The sequence below is a fragment of the Oryzias latipes genome, chromosome 13 (assembly GCF_002234675.1).
Source record: "Oryzias latipes chromosome 13, ASM223467v1".
In the NCBI taxonomy this organism is placed as follows: Eukaryota; Metazoa; Chordata; class Actinopteri; order Beloniformes; family Adrianichthyidae; genus Oryzias; species Oryzias latipes.
In genome coordinates, this window is record NC_019871.2 from 25,104,351 (window position 1) to 25,123,489 (window position 19,139).

General features: G+C 39.0%; 1 protein-coding gene across 2 annotated transcripts in view; it reads left to right on the top strand.

Annotated features, from left to right (window-relative positions):
* LOC101167815 (Down syndrome cell adhesion molecule) overlaps positions 1–19,139 on the top strand; it is a 133,953-nt gene that overhangs the window by 78,907 nt on the left and 35,907 nt on the right. For both annotated transcript variants that reach the window (XM_020708439.2, XM_023962058.1), the window contains exons 4-8: positions 11,612–11,758; positions 13,471–13,749; positions 13,849–14,124; positions 17,481–17,777; positions 18,567–18,839. In XM_020708439.2, coding sequence (XP_020564098.1) covers positions 11,612–11,758; positions 13,471–13,749; positions 13,849–14,124; positions 17,481–17,777; positions 18,567–18,839 — 1,272 coding nt within the window. The remainder of the gene's footprint in view (positions 1–11,611; positions 11,759–13,470; positions 13,750–13,848; positions 14,125–17,480; positions 17,778–18,566; positions 18,840–19,139) is intronic.

The window sequence follows — 19,139 nt, forward strand, 5'->3', positions numbered from 1 at the left end:
AGAACTAACGACACCAAATGACTGACTGACTGACAGCTCAGGCTCTCCAAAAATAAATATTTCAGTTTTTCCTTTGCTTACGTTTTAAAGGTTTTGAGTAATCCATGCTTTTAGATCCTTTGGAGGTCGTTGCAGTTTTAAGACAGAATTACTGTTTGCTTTTTGAGGGTTGCATACAGATTTAGCCTTTATGTTTAGGGTTATGACGTGTAACATGCAGAAAATTATATTTGTCATTTTAAGACTCACTCCAATGAATACTGTGTTTTTGGTGTTTTAACATGCTCCTGTAGCATTTTTCTCATGATGGAGGACAAATATAGAAGTATTTAAGCTCAAAACAGCATTTTCTGAATATTTCTTTATTTAAATCGTGGTGATCCAGGAGCAGAGGAGAAAATGCTGTTGGAAAAAGCTTGTAGTTGTGACATAGAAACTGCTCAAGCTAAAGTCGTGCTTCTCTGTTCCATTCGGATGTACTTGGAGAAAAATAGATAATTGTATCTCTTTATTTTCCTTGTCTGACTTAAGATCGGGCTCAAAACTGTACGGCTGGATCGCTGCAACTTCGCTCACCCTTTTTGTTGCACCGTTATTGTTAGCGTGGGGTTGCAAGGGGCTGTAAACTAGCGGTAGAGTGTGTTAACAAAGGGATCATGAGAAATTAGCAGAGACTTTCTTCCGCGCCAACGGTCCCACCCACAACTTTGAGGCGAGGTTTTGATACTGCCGCTCTGCAGAAACTATGTCCTACAAACACAGGTTTTGTGATTTTGGCAAAAACAGCAAAATCATAATGAAAGACCACTGAGAACACTTTGAAATTAGACCAAAAGATGATTTGAGTGGGACTTTAAATGGACAATATGACTAATATTTACTGTTACTGTTGTGTTAGCACGCTTTCTTTTGTGCTACACAAACAAAATTATGTTTTCTTATCATTTGATTTGGAACAATGACTTTGACTCACAACTTTTGAATGCTGTCAGTTTAACCCTTGTGCTATCCTGTGACCCCCCCCTTACATTGACGTGTTCTCCCTACCATGACAAAGGTGGATAAAGGTGGAAAGATTTCATGTAATCCATGGACACCAGTGAAGATCACAAATCATTGTAGAAAAAAGGTTCAGAGCACTGTCTAGTGGGTCTAGATGACCCAACTCCCAATGTTAAAGTGCCTAGGATAGCACAAGGGTTAAGAAAATAACAAAATGAAAGTGTATTTATTTATAGACAAACTGCAAAATGGACAACTTTTTAAACATTATTACGTTAAAATAAATGTTGATGTTGAAATGAAACATTTGCTCACTTCACTCAACTTCCAAAAGAAAAATAAATGTACTGAGATGGATTAAAGGGACATATCTCTTCATTTTCTGGAACAAGTGAGGCCTTAACTTCTGCCTCTGCATTGTCGCCCACGCAAAAGAGATGTGGTGTTTTCTTTTTTGTGATAGAGGTCAATAAGAGTCCATCCTGTTTGTGTTGGAGCTGAAGGTGACAGTGTTTAGTGGTTTTGGTGGAACTCGAAAGCAGAGGAACCAGATGCATGTGTCGAAAATTTGAATTATTTACTCAAAAATTGGAATAAAATTGAAATAAACAACAGCAAACTAAACCAAATTTGAAACAAATGTAGGTGCAAACTGAAATATGAAAACAAAAAAGGGACAAAGTCATTTGACAGAAACAAAACGAGTGTTGAACAGAAACCCAAACATATATAACTTGAACATCTAAACATTCAACACAACAAAACCAAGAAATACACACAAAGAAAAGAGATCCTGATATAGGAAGATTCTTTGTTTTGACAATTTTAACTACATCTCTTTTACTTGCAGATTTTCTTTATATAGCTTGTTTGGTATAAACAGCAAATGCAGGGAGTGTTTGCTGTGTGCATGGCATTGTTCAGCCTCGCATCACATCCGTGTGCAGTCTGTTTTTATTACATGCATTTTGGACATCGGCATGTCACCGCATGTGTGTTTTTGCCTCTGCGAGGCAACCTAAAGAATCAATTACTGAGGGAGGCTGACAGCTCTGCTCGCCAGATGCAGCAGAATGCGTACTGTAGCAAGGGAGCGCCATCAGTTGCCCTGACAACAACAGTGCCTGTCAACACCTCCGTCTTAATGGTGACAAATTGTACTTATTACATCAGCGTTAATTCCCCCCGATCTCCCTCAGATGAAGATACTTAGCCCTGCACTGATCAAATTGTGTCAGCATAATTACTGGGAACAGAACCCTATTAAAAACCAGGGCCTCAAACGCACTGTCCAGACTCATCTGCAGGCCTATCAGTCAGCATGCATCTCCGCGTAGGACGTAAAGGCGAGGGGTGCAAAGGGTGGAGGGAGGCAGGGGGGGAGAGAAGTGAGGAGGATGAGACAGAAAAGAGGGGAATTGCAAGTATGGAGCAGACAAACACACAAAAATTGTTTACACTTTTAGACGACGCCTTATGCATCAACAAAAAAAAAAGGAACAAAGAAGAAAAAACTGAAATAAAGAAATAGATAGATAAAACTCTTTGTCGGAATAACCTTTTAAATATTGTATGGAGATGCATCGCAGTAACGAGAGAGTGTAACCTCTTTTTTCCTTAATTGTAGCTTTTTATACGTCTTAAAGACCAACTCTGATAAAATGGTGTTTTTAACATGTTCTTGTGGCATTTTGCTGATGGCAGAGGACATAAATACATTTCTGACTTTTTCTTTATTCGAAAGGTTGTGAATCAGGAAAAGACGCAGGCAGTTTGAAAAAGATCTGATTTGTGACGTGGAAAATACGTTGGGTTTTGTCTATAAACAGCATAAGCATAATTAGAACACCCTTAGCAACAAGGGATTACTTAGAAATCTTAGTTTTTTTTATGTTGTTTTGAAATACACAAATCACTTTTTGGACTGAAACAAAACTGTGACCTGTAAGAATCGAGATTTGAACCGAATCTTGGGCAAAGTGGATTGTTGCATCCCTACAGGGAACGCTTTTAAAACAGCTCAAAAGATAATTGAAGTGGGACTTTTAAGATATTTGGAAATATTTGATATACTAAACATTTTTTGTACCTCTGATGTTGCCTTGTTACAGAAACTCCTACCCTTCTCTGCTTTTCTACTAATTACTGAAAATGTTGAAGTATTTTTTCACTTCCTGCTGGTTAAAACAGATTTTTTTTAACAGGCCAAGTAAGTCAAAGAACAGTGAGCATCATTTGACATATTTGTCATGTGACATTAAGCTGATTTAGATTTGAAACAATTTTGACTTAATTTTAGTGGTGAACTATTAAAATCAAAGGCTACTGAATTGATTACGTGCTTTATTCAGTTCCTCTTGTTGTCCTATCAGAATATTCATTGGAGAGCGGTTCACTTAAGGCTATGAACATTGCTAAAATGGGATCCTCTGTTTTGAAGAAAAAAGGTTTAGTACGGGCTAAAGAACCATAGGCTCCCTTAGGGTTTGAACAGACTCTACAAAAAAGAGAATCAATGATTAAAATTTGAAATTTCATTTAAGAGGTAGCCTAGTTTTACAATAGCTGCAATCACCATAAGCAATTTTTTCACAGCTCTACAGATATGGATTTAGCATTGCCTGTAGCTCACCGCTGAATTAAGTCTCTCTCCCTCTCTGTGTGCCGGGCCTGAATGGCACTGGAATGGAATTCACAAATTAGTGTCGTCTGATGGAAATGTGCTAATTGCTGTTGTTAAGCTGCTGCAATAATTAGGTTATGACAGCAGACTGCTGCACATGTTGCATGGACAAACACAGACATGCAGATATTTACACATCCACCCGAGTAGCCTAAAGCGAACATCCCCGCTTCCATAGTGGAAACACAGAACTAGATTTTTTTACTCTTATTGCCATCTGTACGTGGAACATTCCAGACTCAGTGAAGTCTGCAACCGATTACACTATATATCCTGGATCTGAGAGAGATTTCTTTCTTCTATTTGTACACTGCACTGCAGTGCCGTCAGAATCTAACATACTAATTTAATAAAGTATCAGTGAATTCATCTATGTTTGTTTGGAACACCTAAGCACAAAGAAAGAACCCATTTTTCCTTGAGTGATGTCATCCACCAGCATGAGTTACGGTGCTGTGGAACACTGGAGCTGCATGACACATGCTCATCTTTTCCCAGCATTTCTCCTATAGTCAAACACCAGTTATCTACAACCGCTCACCATAAACAATCCATCCACCCATCCATCCATTTTCTGCACCCGCTGAATCCCTTTTTGGGGTGCCTATCCCAGCTATTGTTGGGTGAAGGTAGGGTACACCCTGAAAAGGTCCCCGGTCTGTTGCAAGGCCATTCACATTCACACCGAGGGACAATTAGAACCACTAGTTAACTAATAAAGCATGTTATTGGACTGTGGGAGGATGTGGCCACTCATGCACTGGGAGAACATGCAAACTTAACACAGTAAGGACCCAGCCAGGACTTGCTTCAGACTTCTGTCCAATCAGTCCCTAATCCATTTCAAGATGCCGAATGGCAGCAAACTTGAGTTAGAAGGTACACTTCAGCTGAAGGTGTGCACAGTGGGTGTAAAAACTGACTCTTTATGTCAGCATCATGCTGGAGATTCAGTTCCGTCTCTTCATTCTGAATTTCATGCACCTGAGTACAGTGCCTTTTTTTTTTTCGGGATCCTCTAACATGTTCAGGTTTGCATGTCTGTGAGGTGCAACCGTCAATGTGTGCCCACAAAGAGGAGTTCTGAATATTCATAACATTCATAACTGCTTTCTGAACGTTTCGTAATCAGGTAAGGTAAAATAAAAAACGAAAACGGACGAAATAAACTCTAAAGAATTACATTTATTTGTAAATATGTGACAAAATCATTTATGAGAAGGTGAGAAATATTATAACATACATATTTAACACGAAACTGGAAAACATGATTTTTTTTCAAAAGGTTTATTAAAAAGCTGCTCTTATGGTAATGTTTTTTTTATGTTACTGTCCCAATATGTGTCATTAAGAACACACATAGTTAAATGCTTTTAAAAATCAGTATATTTACCAAAAATAATCCATTGAACTGAATTGGGGAATAAGCCTTAGAGACTGTTTGTTCACCCACTTTGACTCCAAATGTAACCAAAATAAAAATTGTGAAAGTTTGTTTCTTTTTGTTTAGTTTAACTTTAGATTTAGATTTGTTGTTTCAAAGTCAGACGCTGCTGTTGTAGGAATTTAAAAATTTTTTCTTTATTAGTGCGCACTTCAAAAACAAATATTTGCTTGTTCAGGATTTCTGTCAGCACGTCACAGACGCCCCACCATTTGGTTTCTTATTTTTTTCACTTCCATGTGGATGTTTTTGTTTTTTTTTTCTTCTCATAGCAGTCAACACATCAGAGGTGCTTTGACATGTTGGCCATAAAAGCTGGGAAATGAGCCACCTGACCTCTGGTTATTGGATGACCTGGTTCTCCTCCTGAGCTACATTCCCAATCTGAGGGTTAACAGGAACATCCTCTGAAATGGTACAGAGAAGGACCATGATTTATTAAAATGACATCTTTCTTGTGTTTGGTTGTTTATTAATTATGGATTATTCCTCTCTTGGCAGCTGGAGGTTTTTTGCATGAATTACATTGCACCAATTATTTATGATAAATTAAAGTAAATGTTTAAGTCATGCATACAGTGTGTGCCCCCGCCTTGAACACCACCAATCACTGTGTTTGACTGTCAGGATTTTTCTTTCTAATGTTTTTGTTTTTCATACCAAAGACTTCAAGGTACAACCAGAAGTTAAAAACTTAACCTAAAGGCTTTTACGTGTCATTTCTGCAGATTGTGTTGGATTATTCAGATCAATAGAATATAAATATTACATCCCTGCAGTATAATTAGAAATAAGATGGTGTTATAGACATTTGATCTGTAGAAATGAGTTTTTTTGGCTAGTTTCTTTTTTTCTTTGGTCACATTTCTCAAGTCAAGCACTTTTTCCTACCTTAATATAAGTATATTATACTGTCTAAGTACTTGACTGCTTGTCCTTGGGTGGTAATTGTGATTATTGATAAAGTGACATACCATATAAAAGTGTATTTTCAAGAAATTCTATAGTTAATCTATAATTCACTTTTCCTGAATTTACTTATCAGTCAGCCGTTTTAACATCTCATTCCTCTCATTCATCACCAATTAAATGTTTAAGTGGAACTAATTGAGAATCTTTATTCCTTATCAGAATAAATAATTGTAAATAGTTTTAGGGTATCTGATGCTAATGTCTGGGTCATTTTCTTTTTGAAAGTGTGCAGTCAAAATGGGCGTTTGTGGCTACAGGATTTCATTGCAGTGTTCTGAAACAGCCAGCCGCTCTTCTTTGCATTCAGGACACAGAGAGTGAAACAGAAAGGGGGGGGGGGAGCCAGACTGAGCCCAGGAGAGCGAAGAAGGGAGGCACAGGAGGAAATAAAATGAGCCAAACAGGAACACAGGGGTTTTTGAGGCTGAATGAGACACAGAGCGTCTCTTTGAATTCTAGCTGGGATGCCAAAGCTTTCACGGAATCAAGGATGCACTCTTTATTGGTGCATCAATGGCAGCTCTGTCATTTACGTGTTTTCCTAAATCTATTCAGGCTGCAGGTGCATTGATAAAAAGAGTTTTTTTTTTTTTAAAGGTGAAACGCTAAAGATATGTTACGATTTTTCTTTTTCGTTTCTTTTTTTGGGGGGGCTAGCATGTTGTCAAACTTTTTGGATTTTTATTTCATCAAGTCTTACCATCGAGTTGTGTTTAGAAGTATTACATTATTACGACTCTCATCCCGTACAATTTGATTCCCCCAAAACGTCTGATTTTTTTGTGCTAAATTTAGACTTTGTTAAACGAAACTTAAAGTAAAAAAAAAAACATTTTAGCATTAAACAGAATTTCAAGAGAACAAAACTTTGCAATTGCTGGACAAAACTAGAGATACAAAAGCAAAAAACAGAACTAGTCAGTATTAAAAGCTTCTGATTGAAGCTTTAGCACTTTTGCTCATTTTTTTTTGGTGGAAAATTCCAGAAACAACCTTTGGAGGTCTTTGCAGAAAGGTTAGTTGTTGACCTTATGGCAGCTCAAAGAAAAAGCAAGTTGCAGATAGATAAATACTGATTTTGTTGTTCCGTACACCACACTGTTAAAGCTACTGTGTTCACAGTTCTCTAGCACAACAGCACATTCTGATATATATCAACTACTTATAAGCACAAAAAAATCATTGCACATTTGATGAAGATGATACCCGTCATATTGTTAGAGCTTCAGGTTTAACCTAAAAGCGTTAGATCATTGTTGTGTTTCACAGTCTAACACAATGACTGATGATTATTGAATGATTCTTTTTTTTACATAATAGTTACATTAACAGGACAAAGATGTTGGTGAAACTGTCTTGGTCTATTAGTTAGAATTTTATAATCAACTTGACTTCTGTTTTCCTAATCAACGTTGTTACAATGCCATTGTATTTAAAGGTTATAAAAAAAAATTCAAATTAAGCACTTTCTCCTTGAATAATCACATTTTGAACCATCTTTAGAATGGAATATTTTGACCCTACCAGAGAAAGTCCCAAAAAAAACCATCCAGACTTAAATGTAGTATGGAGTGATTTTTGTGCAGCATTCACTGTTTTGAGCATCAACTTTTAAAAAGTTTGTGTGCTCAAAAAACTATTTTACACTTGTAACAGAAAAATGCATGCAAATAAAACAATTTTTCTCTTGAAACTTAAACTTACGTGCAATCAAAACAATTTTGGCTCGAGAGAAATTCTCACTGGACGGGTTAGAGAAGACGGAAGAAGGTCATGCTGAACTCATTTACCTGCACTAGTGTGTGTTTGTGAGCATGTCAGAGGCTCAAATCATCACTGATTACAATCATTTTGATTGAAGAAACAAATGGATTTTTAAAAATTCATATCAATGAGATAAGTTCAAAAAGACAATTGAATAATTGTTCATCTAAGCTGCATGAATAGCTCTAAAACCCTCTGACATCCCAGCACTACTTCAGATCCACCACATGATACTGTTTCTTTAGTGGAGCATCAATCGTCCTCCTATCTGCACGTTTTAAACATTTGCTGTTTCTTGTTTAATTGTAGCAACGACACCATACTTTCACATGAGTTTGGGATCCCGAACGTCTCTCTGTGAAACAAATCTTCCTCTTTGCACATTATCAATGAGAGGCTCTGGGTATTCTGAGTCACAGAGGATGATTGCTAACCGAGACTTGGCGTCTTTGTTTGTGGAAAACTGAAAGTGCTGCGTTAGGTTTCTCTGCATGTAACCGTGCCGCCCTGAGGACTGCAGCAAAGGAGAGTTCAGCCCTGCAATCTGACCTCAATCAGCTTAGATTAAAGTCTTGGTCTGACGTTAGGCCCCCTGTGATCCATACCTCCAGCTCTAAGCAGGCAAAAGTAATGACTGTCTACACAGATTGATGGGGGGGGGGGGTGTATGGTTTGTATTGGGGACAAATATTTCACTTTCTAAGTTGCTGCTGGAGCGTTGTCTTTCTGAAGATGGGCAAATAAAAATGGAAAAATTAAGCTTAAACACTGGAGTTAAAGAATCTAAATGTCTTAAAGTCTTAGCCTTTAGTACAATATACATTCCTGATCAACTTGCATTTCTGTGGTTAGAGTTAGAGCAGTTTAAAGCAAGATGAAGGGGTGGATGCCAAAAAAATTATTTTTATTGTTATCGTTTCTCTTCATATTTATGGTGTTGTCGTTCACTTCTTTTCAGGCCGTTTCTTTTCCGGCAATATGGCAGACATCTGACTTGGCTCGAGTACCGTAACACAGAGCTTCAGATGTTGATTGTATATCCAATTGGGATAAAACGTTGATAGTTTGAGTCTAATTTTGGTCTTAAAATGCAGATCATCAGCTTGGTTGGGGCCTGCTTGACTTTCATTTAGATCGGAGTGTCTGCTGGCAGAGAGGATGCTGTGACACCGGTTCATCTGTACGTCGAGGCTTATTTAGCCTGCAGAGTGAAAACCCGCTGTTCGTATTAGATTCTGTCTCAGGCAAAGTAGCGATGATTAGATAAAGTGTGTCTGGTGGAGAGAAGCACTTTTTCACTTTACAGCAGTTGTGTCCGTGAATGAATGCAGAGGAGAGGAACCTCACAGCCCGACAGAAACTCAGATTTTTGAATGCTTCACAAGCTGGATGCATGTCTAACTGCCTCTATACTGCAGCCTCTTGCATTTAAGTGTATTTCAAGTATTTAAGTGACATTATTCCTCACCTCATGGCACTGGGCGAGGAATTTCCTCTGCTAATGCTGCTGAAGACAAAGCAAAAGAAATACGAACAGGGAGGAAAAACAGCACAACACAACAGCCTCATGGAAAGCCTCCCCTCCACTGGGGTGAACCTTTTGTCTGCACTTTGCTCCGTCATAATGCAAAAACTGATCTCTGACGTCTTAAAAGGTATACTGCAGGAGCACTGAGGTGCTTGAGGTGCAATTTGCCGCAGCTCACAGCGGCTGGAGTGAAATACCATTTTGTCTCACTCAAGATGGATTCCACAGTGAGATTTCAGACGACCAGTTCAGAATCAAAATGGAGAAGCCAGATGGGAGGAGAGAAAACCAGAGGAGGAGGCAATGTGTGGCATGGTCCCATTTGCAGAGAGATGCCTCTATTTGCAGCCAAAAGGAAATATATTGGTTGAGTTTTCCAGACACAACAATATTTGTACACAAAGTCTACCATCTTGTTTATGTACCCCCACCCCCACCCCCACCCCCCGAACGTTTTTTAGGTGTCGACTCAGATCTGCCGTAAAACTGCTGAGAGACAAAAAAAAAAGGCTGTGATGAAAATATTTGTTGTTTTTAGCTTCTGGCCTTTGCAACCTTGGAGAAGATTTCCTTTTAGCCATTGTCTTGTGCACTAATATGCATGCATGGCTGCTGGCACTCACACTCACTCTCTTTATAAATTCCACTTTGCTGGTAGCCCGTCTAACAGCCCTGTATGTAAAACCCTGAAACCCCTTCAGGACATCAAATCCGTGGAATTGGTTGTCGGTTCTATCTAGGTCAGCGCTCACAATAGCTGTACAGTTTCCCTTCTTCTGCCTGTCTGTGTGTTCCCCCATTTGCTTAACCCCACAAGGTTGATTTCCTGCATAAACAAATGCAAATCAGATGTAAGAATATTAAGCATCTTAGCCTCTTTCATACGTACCGGTCTCCAGTGGAATATTAAAACATGTCACGGTTTGATTCATAATCTTGGTTAATTCATAATACCACATAAAATGTGGGTTATTTCTGTTTCCCACAGCTAATTGCTGAGCAATGTGTCATTATTCATCAGCGTAAGCCTGGTCACATTGTAATTCAGCAGAGAACTGCAGCCTCTCGCTGTGAGAGGAAAACTTTACAGCTCAGCATACTGTTGGGGAGGCCTAAAAGAGCTAGAATCACCACACGTCTGTCACATGCGTTCTTTGAGATTCTCTGCAATTTTCTTCTCTTTACCACAATCCTAAAATGAATTTTATAGAGTTTAGAGTTTAGAATAGCAAAAGAGAACAAAAATCTAAAAATGAAAATTATGTTTTCTCATTCTGTAGCTCCTTGAGGATAAAATGACAATTACATTTAAGAATCCTCCAACAAGAACAGCATGCGCTTTATAATTTGATCCTCTGTCATAAAAGGGAGCGGTTGCCATCTTTTCCTGACATGCACAACTTTACAGGAGGAAGACAATCTCCTGTAAAATGCTTGTTCAATCAGCTCTGACATCGGGCACGTTCCTCAGAATGTGGGAATCCAAATGATGGCAGAGAAGAAGGTTTCTGATTTTTTGGATGCTGAGAAATCAACTGGGCTGGTTTGCAGAATTAACATAATATTACCAGAGCTGGCTCTATAGACGAACAGTCGATGGCATTTTGAATGAAATGCCGGTGACATTATAATATTTCACAAAGACAATAAAAGCTTTCACTAAAGCTAAAAGTTTCTATTAATCAGAACTTTTCGTTGGACATGCTTTATAATGTGTCTGTCTATAAAGTGTTCTGGTTTAGTGCAGTTTGGTTTGCTTGGTTTACCATAGGGATTGATGGTTTTTTTTTCAAATTCAAATATTTGTCATGCCAAAAATACATATTTTTACAGAAGAATCTCAAAAATAGCCATGTAGCTGTATCTTTCCTTTACCTGTAACCATTAAGACCTCCCAAATTACCTGTGGCTGTCACTTATCTCCACCTGGGAGAGGGCAAAACAATAAAGGATGTTACAAAAGGCTACTAACTGGCTAAAAACTTGAGCTGAAACTAATGCATATTTACAAGCGATATTTTTGGGTATTTTGTTTGCTGTGACAGTCATGCTCCTCGATCACCTTTTTAGAAAAATCAAACTTTTATTTTCTTGTTTATATATTTAAAACGAATAGATTTCTTTGTATCATACAGATTTAAATACAGTGGTTAACGGCTCTAATGTAAAAGTGGCTATGACTATACTACAATCAAGATTTTTGTCTCATCTGTTGCAGGACAAAGATATCTCATCACATCCACGGGAGCCTTGTATATTGTGGACGTCCTACCTGAGGATGGCCTGAACAACTATCGCTGCACAACTCGACACCGTTACACTGGTGAGACTCGCCAGAGCAACAGTGCGCGTCTCATCGTATCAGGTAGGTGCTTTGTTTTGACGAAAAGTACTTTTGACCTACCCCTATCATCTTTTGATCTATTGTATAGAGTTCCTTTAGGACCTTTTGGATTATGATTATAATATATAATCATAATTATAATAAACATAATTATAATCCCTGGTTTTCTGGTACACTAATCAAACAATGGTAGTCAAAATGGGGCAATGTTTTATCTGAGCCTTTTTATGTAGGCAATGGCGTTCAACAGGGAGGGATCCTCTCTCCATTTTTATTCAATTTATATATTGATATACTATCTACCAAGTTGAATATGTGCAAAACTGGGTGTGTTTTTGCACATCAAACTCTTAATCATCTTATGTACGCTGATGACCTTGTCATTTTTAGCCCCTACAGTGCTGGGTTACAAACACTTCTAAAAGTTTACTATGACTGTGGTAGACACTTTGATATAAACTACAATCCTTCTAAAACCAAAATAATGATTGTAAGGACCAAAGATGACAAAAATGTAAACTTTCCTGTTTTTAAGCTCTGTGGAACGCCTCTGGAACAAACCTCAACTATCAAATATCTTGGACACTTCATTACTGTTGATTGGAGGGATGATAGAGACATTCAGATACAGTACTCTCTATGCCTCTATGCTCAGGCAAACAGAGAAAATTCAGTACGTGTTCTCTTCAAGTGAAGTGTTCCCTGTTCAGAGTCTACTGCACTCCTCTGTATACAGCTCCTCTTTGGTGGAACTATGGACGTGGGACATTCCGTAAATTCTTAGTGGCCTATAACAATCGTTTAGGCTTCTGCTGCAGGTGCCCAGGTGGTACAGAGCCAGTCAGATGTTTGTGGATGCTCACATCCCCACCTGTGAGGCACTACTGCGTAAGCTTACATACAGCCTTATGGAACGCCTGGACAAATCTAAGAATTTAATTATCATGTCTCTGACTGATCCCAAAAGAAGCTCCTGTCGCTACACTTCCGCCTTGAGGAAACACTGGATACAGCGATTATACTCTTTTTAATTTTTATTTTATTTCATCATGTATGTTGTATTTGTATCTTCTTCTATGGACCGCACCCAAGACTGAAATAAAGTGAATTATTAATCATATAATTATGATTTTATATATATATATATATATATATAGACAATATATATTGCCCATATATACAGTATATATATATATATATACTGTATATATGGACATAGCTTTCTGCTGAGTGGCAGGAGTTCATTAGAAATTGTTCTCTAAGTTGTGGGCGGGACTGTTGGTGCAGTGTAACCCCGCCTCTTAGCAGGGAGGAGCTCGTTGCACACCCAGTGCATTTTCTACATCACAAATAAGCTCTTTTTCAAACAACGTTTTTAAGTCTGATCCTGATTCACAACATATTGATTAAAGAAATTCTCAGAAATGCAATTTTAAGCTTAATTCTTTTCATACATGTCCTCCATCATGAAAAAAATGCCACAAGAAAAATGTTAAAGCAACATTTTTATCAAAGTGGGTCTTTAAAAGTAGATCACTGAAACAAAGTCGGATGTTTCCTTCCTAATTTGCCACTGACATTGTTCCAACAGTGGCTTCTTTTTCATCCTTTCCTTTACAAAACATACAGTTTATGGAGGTGAATGCTGAGCCTGAGAATCAATACGAGGCCACGCTGTCAGGCATCTGGCAATGCTCACCACTAATTAACACTAAATTCTCTGCTTCTTCCAGACCCCACCAATGCTGAGCCAGCCATCCTGGATGGCTTTGACCACAGAGAGGTGATGATTAATCATCGGGTGGAGCTGCCCTGTAAGGCCTCAGGCTACCCAACACCCAAGTACCGCTGGCTGAAAGACAACAGCCCTCTGGAGCCAGACAGTCGCTTTCGCCAGACCATCTCAGGGTTGCTGATAGAGAGCACACAGCCCAGTGACTCTGGGACATATGTTTGTGAAGTGTGGAACAGTTATGGCAACGCCGAGGTCGTGGGACACCTGTACATCAAACGTGAGTCCCTGGCTGAAAAGCGATATTTTACTGAATAAGACAAAATGCTGCAATTGTTTTCCTTTCTTAAACCATACGTTTTGCTTTACGTTTCCGCAGAGCCCTTAAAAGTAGTGGTCAGTCCCCGAAAGGTGAAGGGCAGCGTGGGTAGCAAAGTGTCTCTATCCTGCAGTGTCAGTGGCTCAGATGAATATGAGCTGTCCTGGTACCGCAATGGAGAAATCATCTACCCCGGCAACAACGTTCGCTTCACTGGGCTCAACAGGGAGAACCTTATCATGGAGGGAATGTCCAAAAGCGATGGAGGAGCTTACCAGTGCTTCGCCAGGAAGGGCAAAATGTCGGCACAAGACTTTGTGCAGGTCATTCTTGAAGGTAAAATAATCTTCCCACATGCTGAACCTTTCCTGCTGCTGTACTATGCTAAATCAGTGAGTTAGCAGATCAATACAAGGTTCACGCAGCTGAGACCACTGCCATGGTCATCCTTAACTTCACAAACGCATGCAAAAACACAAACACATGCAGCCTCTAAGCCACTTCTCTACCTTGGTGGTGCGGTGTTGCTTAGGCAACTGTCTTTTGTCAGGGGGAGGAAGGTATTGATAATCTATAATCACAAGGAGCAGAGTTAGATTATCAGAGGGAAGCAGCAAGCAATAATAAAACATTTACCAAACACCAACAACACTTTCTGTTTCTCAGTGAAAGGACATGATAAAAAAAACAGCACATTGTGAGTTATTTCAAAAGAATTATTTACGTTTTGCGGACTTGTTTTTAGAAAATGCTTTATTAGAATAGACGCTGTACATAAATACTTCTTTTTACATTCATTGTCAAATAATTGAAGACACAGTGTGGTAGGCAGGCTGATCTTAAGTACCTTTATCGTAATTTTTTTTAATGACCTACAGTATATCATGCTATTCTTAAGCATTAGAGTAAACAATATCCATGTATATGATAAAATATTACTTTTGGCACACAAAAGAAAAACTTTTTGAATTAAATATTACTTATTTTCCTGAGCTTTTTTCCAACCCGGATGTAAGACTTTAATTAGTTTATTCAATTTCAGTTTTTTCTTCAATTTCATTGTACAATGGACAATGACAATAAAAACACATCTATCTAACTAAAAAAAAGAAAAGAAAAGAGGACTCCATCTCTGAGGCTCCGCCTTTCTCTCCTTGTGGGTGCCGCCCATTTCATGACGTCATCCTAGAGTCGGTCTCAGCAGCGTGTCTGTGTCTCGGCCACAAAAACAAACAATATTCAAACTTTTTCAACGATGGATGTGCATATTGTGCAGATGAAATGAAAGCCCATTTTTAGATCATCGCTAGCTCCGAGGAGAAAGTGTGTGTGTGTTAGCCTGGGGGGAGGGCTGGCAGCGCAGACCCTTCCTGGAAGGGGCTGTTCTTATTTGCTGTTAGCCTGTCAGCTCGTGAGAACCTGCTAATTCCAGCGGTGAGGGGTCTGTTTTTTTTTTCCTTCATCCCTTTCTCTGCCCTTCCTGAAAACCACCTACATTTTCCTTAACAACTTTGTTTTTCTCAGAAACAAAATAAAAAATGAATAACCAGCTCTATTACTTAACACATTGTGAATATTCCAGCTTGTTGGAGGTTCGACACAGTCACACCAGGATCATGTTAATAATAATGCCGAGCTGTTTTCAATTGAGTTAATTCCCCTCATTTTGTTCAAGTGTCTGGTTTTTCAGTTAGTTGTTCATGGTCAGGTCATCTGTATTGTTACAATGTCTTTGCTCCCTATTTTTTGCCCTGTTCTAGTTTGTTTATTAGATGTTAGGTTTCTACCACCAAACCTGATCTTGGGCAATTTGAATTCTACCCCATCAGTTTATGACATAATAAAGTAATAAGTCTGGGGCACAGTGAGCACTGTTGCCTCACAGCAAGTATTATCTGGTTCAAATCCTGTGTGGAGTTTGCATGTTCTCCTCGAGCAAGTGAGGCTTGTCTCTGGGCTATACAGCGTCCTCCCATGCCTAAAAACCATGTTTGATGGGTAGATTGGTGAATCTAAATTGTCCCTTAGTTGTACATTTGTTGTCTGTGTGGCTCTGTAATGGACAGAGTGACCCCTGCCTCTACCCTGAGAAAGCTGCAACCCTCTTTGACACTGAGCAAGACAAAGAAGGATCAGAAGATGGATATATAAGACAGTTGCTTTTGGTTTACACTTTGCATAGAATAGGATAAGCCAGACATCCTGCATTAAAGAAAGAAGAGCAAAATTTTCTGATCAGCCAGTCTGATAATGCTGCCATTGACTGGATAAAGAGAACTGGACTGTATGACCCCTCGCCGCTGGTGTTACTAGATGGAAGTATCTACTGGTTCTAAAAAAGTCCAAAATCCCAATAGACTTCTATGGAAAAATAAACAGCTGTTACTCAGTCATTCTATTTACTAGAATACCCATTGCTACTCTGAAACCTTCTTTTTACATGTAATTGATAATCCTTTATTTTTTTCATGATGTTTTCTGTAGGTGAGGTTATTCGAGTTATAAACTGAGCAATCAGATGCGTCAATAACAGGATTTGGTCTTTGACAGCATTTGTGTAGCCCACAAATGGTAGGGGTGTAGACTTCCAACAAGCTCACTCCTGATTGGTGAGAATGGTTGCCATAGAAATGTTCTCTCAGACCGACATGGACCGCTTACTGAGGATTTCTGGTTCCAACATGGCAGCATCTGTATCACAAAAAAATTGGCGACTGAAGGGACTTCATTTGGTTGGAGCTAGAATTAAGCCGTTTTCTGTGAGCGATGTCACGCTCAGTCAGTCCAGTTCTCATATACGTGTTCAGCTAGGCTGTTAGTAAAACAAAACGACTGAAGCAGTAGCTGCGTATACAATATTTTATGTCACCCAGAGTTCTTCTTACTGCTGCTAACAGGCTTTTCTGGCTGTACCAGACAAAACCAAACACCACTGCAACGTGTCAAACTCTTTGGGCACAGCAAACTTAATCCATGCAGACACGGCAAACGTGCACCGTAACACTGCAGACAAAAACCGGGTAGAGGCTGAGCACTACTTTGCCACAGGCTCAGGAGTAGGGAAAGTGACAAAAAACAAAAGAGATTTAAATGTGTCAGTCCGCTCTAACAATCTGCTTAATCACATACAAGTCTGCCTGGAGTCAATTGATGCCGATTTGCTTGAATTACTATAGAAACTACAACTGCACAAAATATTTTACAGCAAAAGTTCAGAATTTTAAGTAGGTTTTTGAAACAAAACTGTCAACATGCATAGTGGTTTTTAACTATGTTAAAATAAACTTTTAATTTAAAAACATTTCTAAATGTATTTGTTTTTTGCTCAGAATTTTAATACAAAATTAAACGATTGTTGAAAAAAGCAATCCCCCTAAAATATTATAAAGATGTGCTCTAAATTTAATTGTATATGAAGTTTTTTGTTAAACTGAAGCTTTTAAATATTAGAAAGGACTTTATTAATGTTGAAGTAATTAAAATGTTTTGACTCTTAATCTTCTCCTGGCATATATTTGTGATTAAATAAAAATCAACGTCCAACATAAGGTTGAAAAACCAAATAAACAGACGTGATGTTGTGACTGTGTGCACCACACAATGTTGGCGTTATTTTTTAAACTCGTTTATTTTTCCTGTTTTCATAAACATTCCTGAAAAAACCATGGCTCCATTTTTCTTCCCAAACACAGATGGGACCCCCAAAATCTTGTCCTCCTTCAGCGAGAAGGTGGTGAGCCCCAATGAGCCCGTCTTCCTGGTCTGCAACGTCAAGGGCACGCCTCCTCCCAGATGCACCTGGACGCTGGACGACGACCCCGTCATCAAGGACAGCCACCACCACCTGGGCCATTACGAGACGCACGAAGCCCACGTGGCCAGCCAGCTCAACGTCACGCACACCCAGGTGCAGGACGGCGGGGTGTACCGGTGCACGTGCAGCAACTCGGCCGGGGTCGTGTACCACCAGGCTCGAATAAACGTAAGAGGTGCTTGTCAAATCAGCTCCTCCAAGACCAACAATACACATACCTGTCCTTGTCTGTGTGAGTCTTTGCAGGAGATGGCTGTTGTGTGGGACTGAAATATTAGTTTAATTTTTTTAACTGTTACTTCCTACATTTGATTTAGTTTTTTGAGCTCTTGTATTTGTTTTTTGCCTTCGCCTTTTTTATTTTTAATTCTAGCATTTTGTATTTTTTTTCCTTCAACTGATAAGAGCGTGCTATACTTTATAACGCCTGCATTGTGAGGTCAAATTATTTGTGCTCACACGGATATCCTGTTTGGAAATAGCCAGGAGAAAAATACATTTTCTCCGTCTGAATGCATCCATTCCTTGTGTGCTTGTGTGTGTCGGGGACTATTCATGTGTGTCTGTGTCTGCATGTTTACTCAAGCAGCCAATTCAACAATCAGATATTAGAGAGATTACTGTGTTTCAGTTTTATAGACACAGAACGAGGCTCTGAATGTGTCAGACTCTGGAAACGGCAGAATAAAACGTAGTGGATTTGTAAGTGGAGGTGGTGTCATTTAAATGTTATGCTCAGCCTCCTCTAATCTGCTTCTCATTTCCCCACCTTTTGACTTAGTTAAGCTTTAATACCTGTGGTACATTAGACAATAAAATCTAAAAACAGCAGCATCCCTGCATATTTGTTGGCAGGCAGAAAGTGTGAATCTGTGTAGCTTTAAAGTCGTAAATGTATCCACAACACCCAAACTGCTTTTTGCAGTCTGCTGTCAGTGAAGCCGTCGTCTCTGCCCTCGTTTAGGTCGCGCCAGCATTCGTCCAATGAAAAACATCACGGCCATAGCTGGACGGGATGCCTTCGTTCACTGCCGTGTGATCGGATACCCCTACTACTCCATAAAGTGGTACAAGAACTCCGCCCTGCTGCCCTTCAACCACAGACAGCGAGCTTTTGAGAACAACGGGACACTGAAGCTGAGCAACGTGCAGCAGGTGGATGCTGGCGAATACACCTGTAAGGTGATGGTTCAACCCAACAAGATGGACTCCCAAAGTGTCCATGTTCGTGTGAGAGGTGAGTCTGTCAAGGGTGGTCCAAATCTCTAGGTCCTAGTTCAGCTAAAGTCAGTTCTAACTGTTTAAATGAGTTTTTTTAATGGGGTTGCGTTTGTAAAGTGACAGACTCAAATATTATTTTGCCTGTTTTAGGAGGTTTCATTTTTCAAATGCATATTTTTGCCTTTAAAATTCATGTATTAATAAATGTCACATTTACTAACTAAATATTTAGTTAGCAATTTAAATATTGAATTTAAAGTTAAATATTTATTTTTTTGAATTATATATTTAGTTTACAAACTAAAAATTTTGTTTA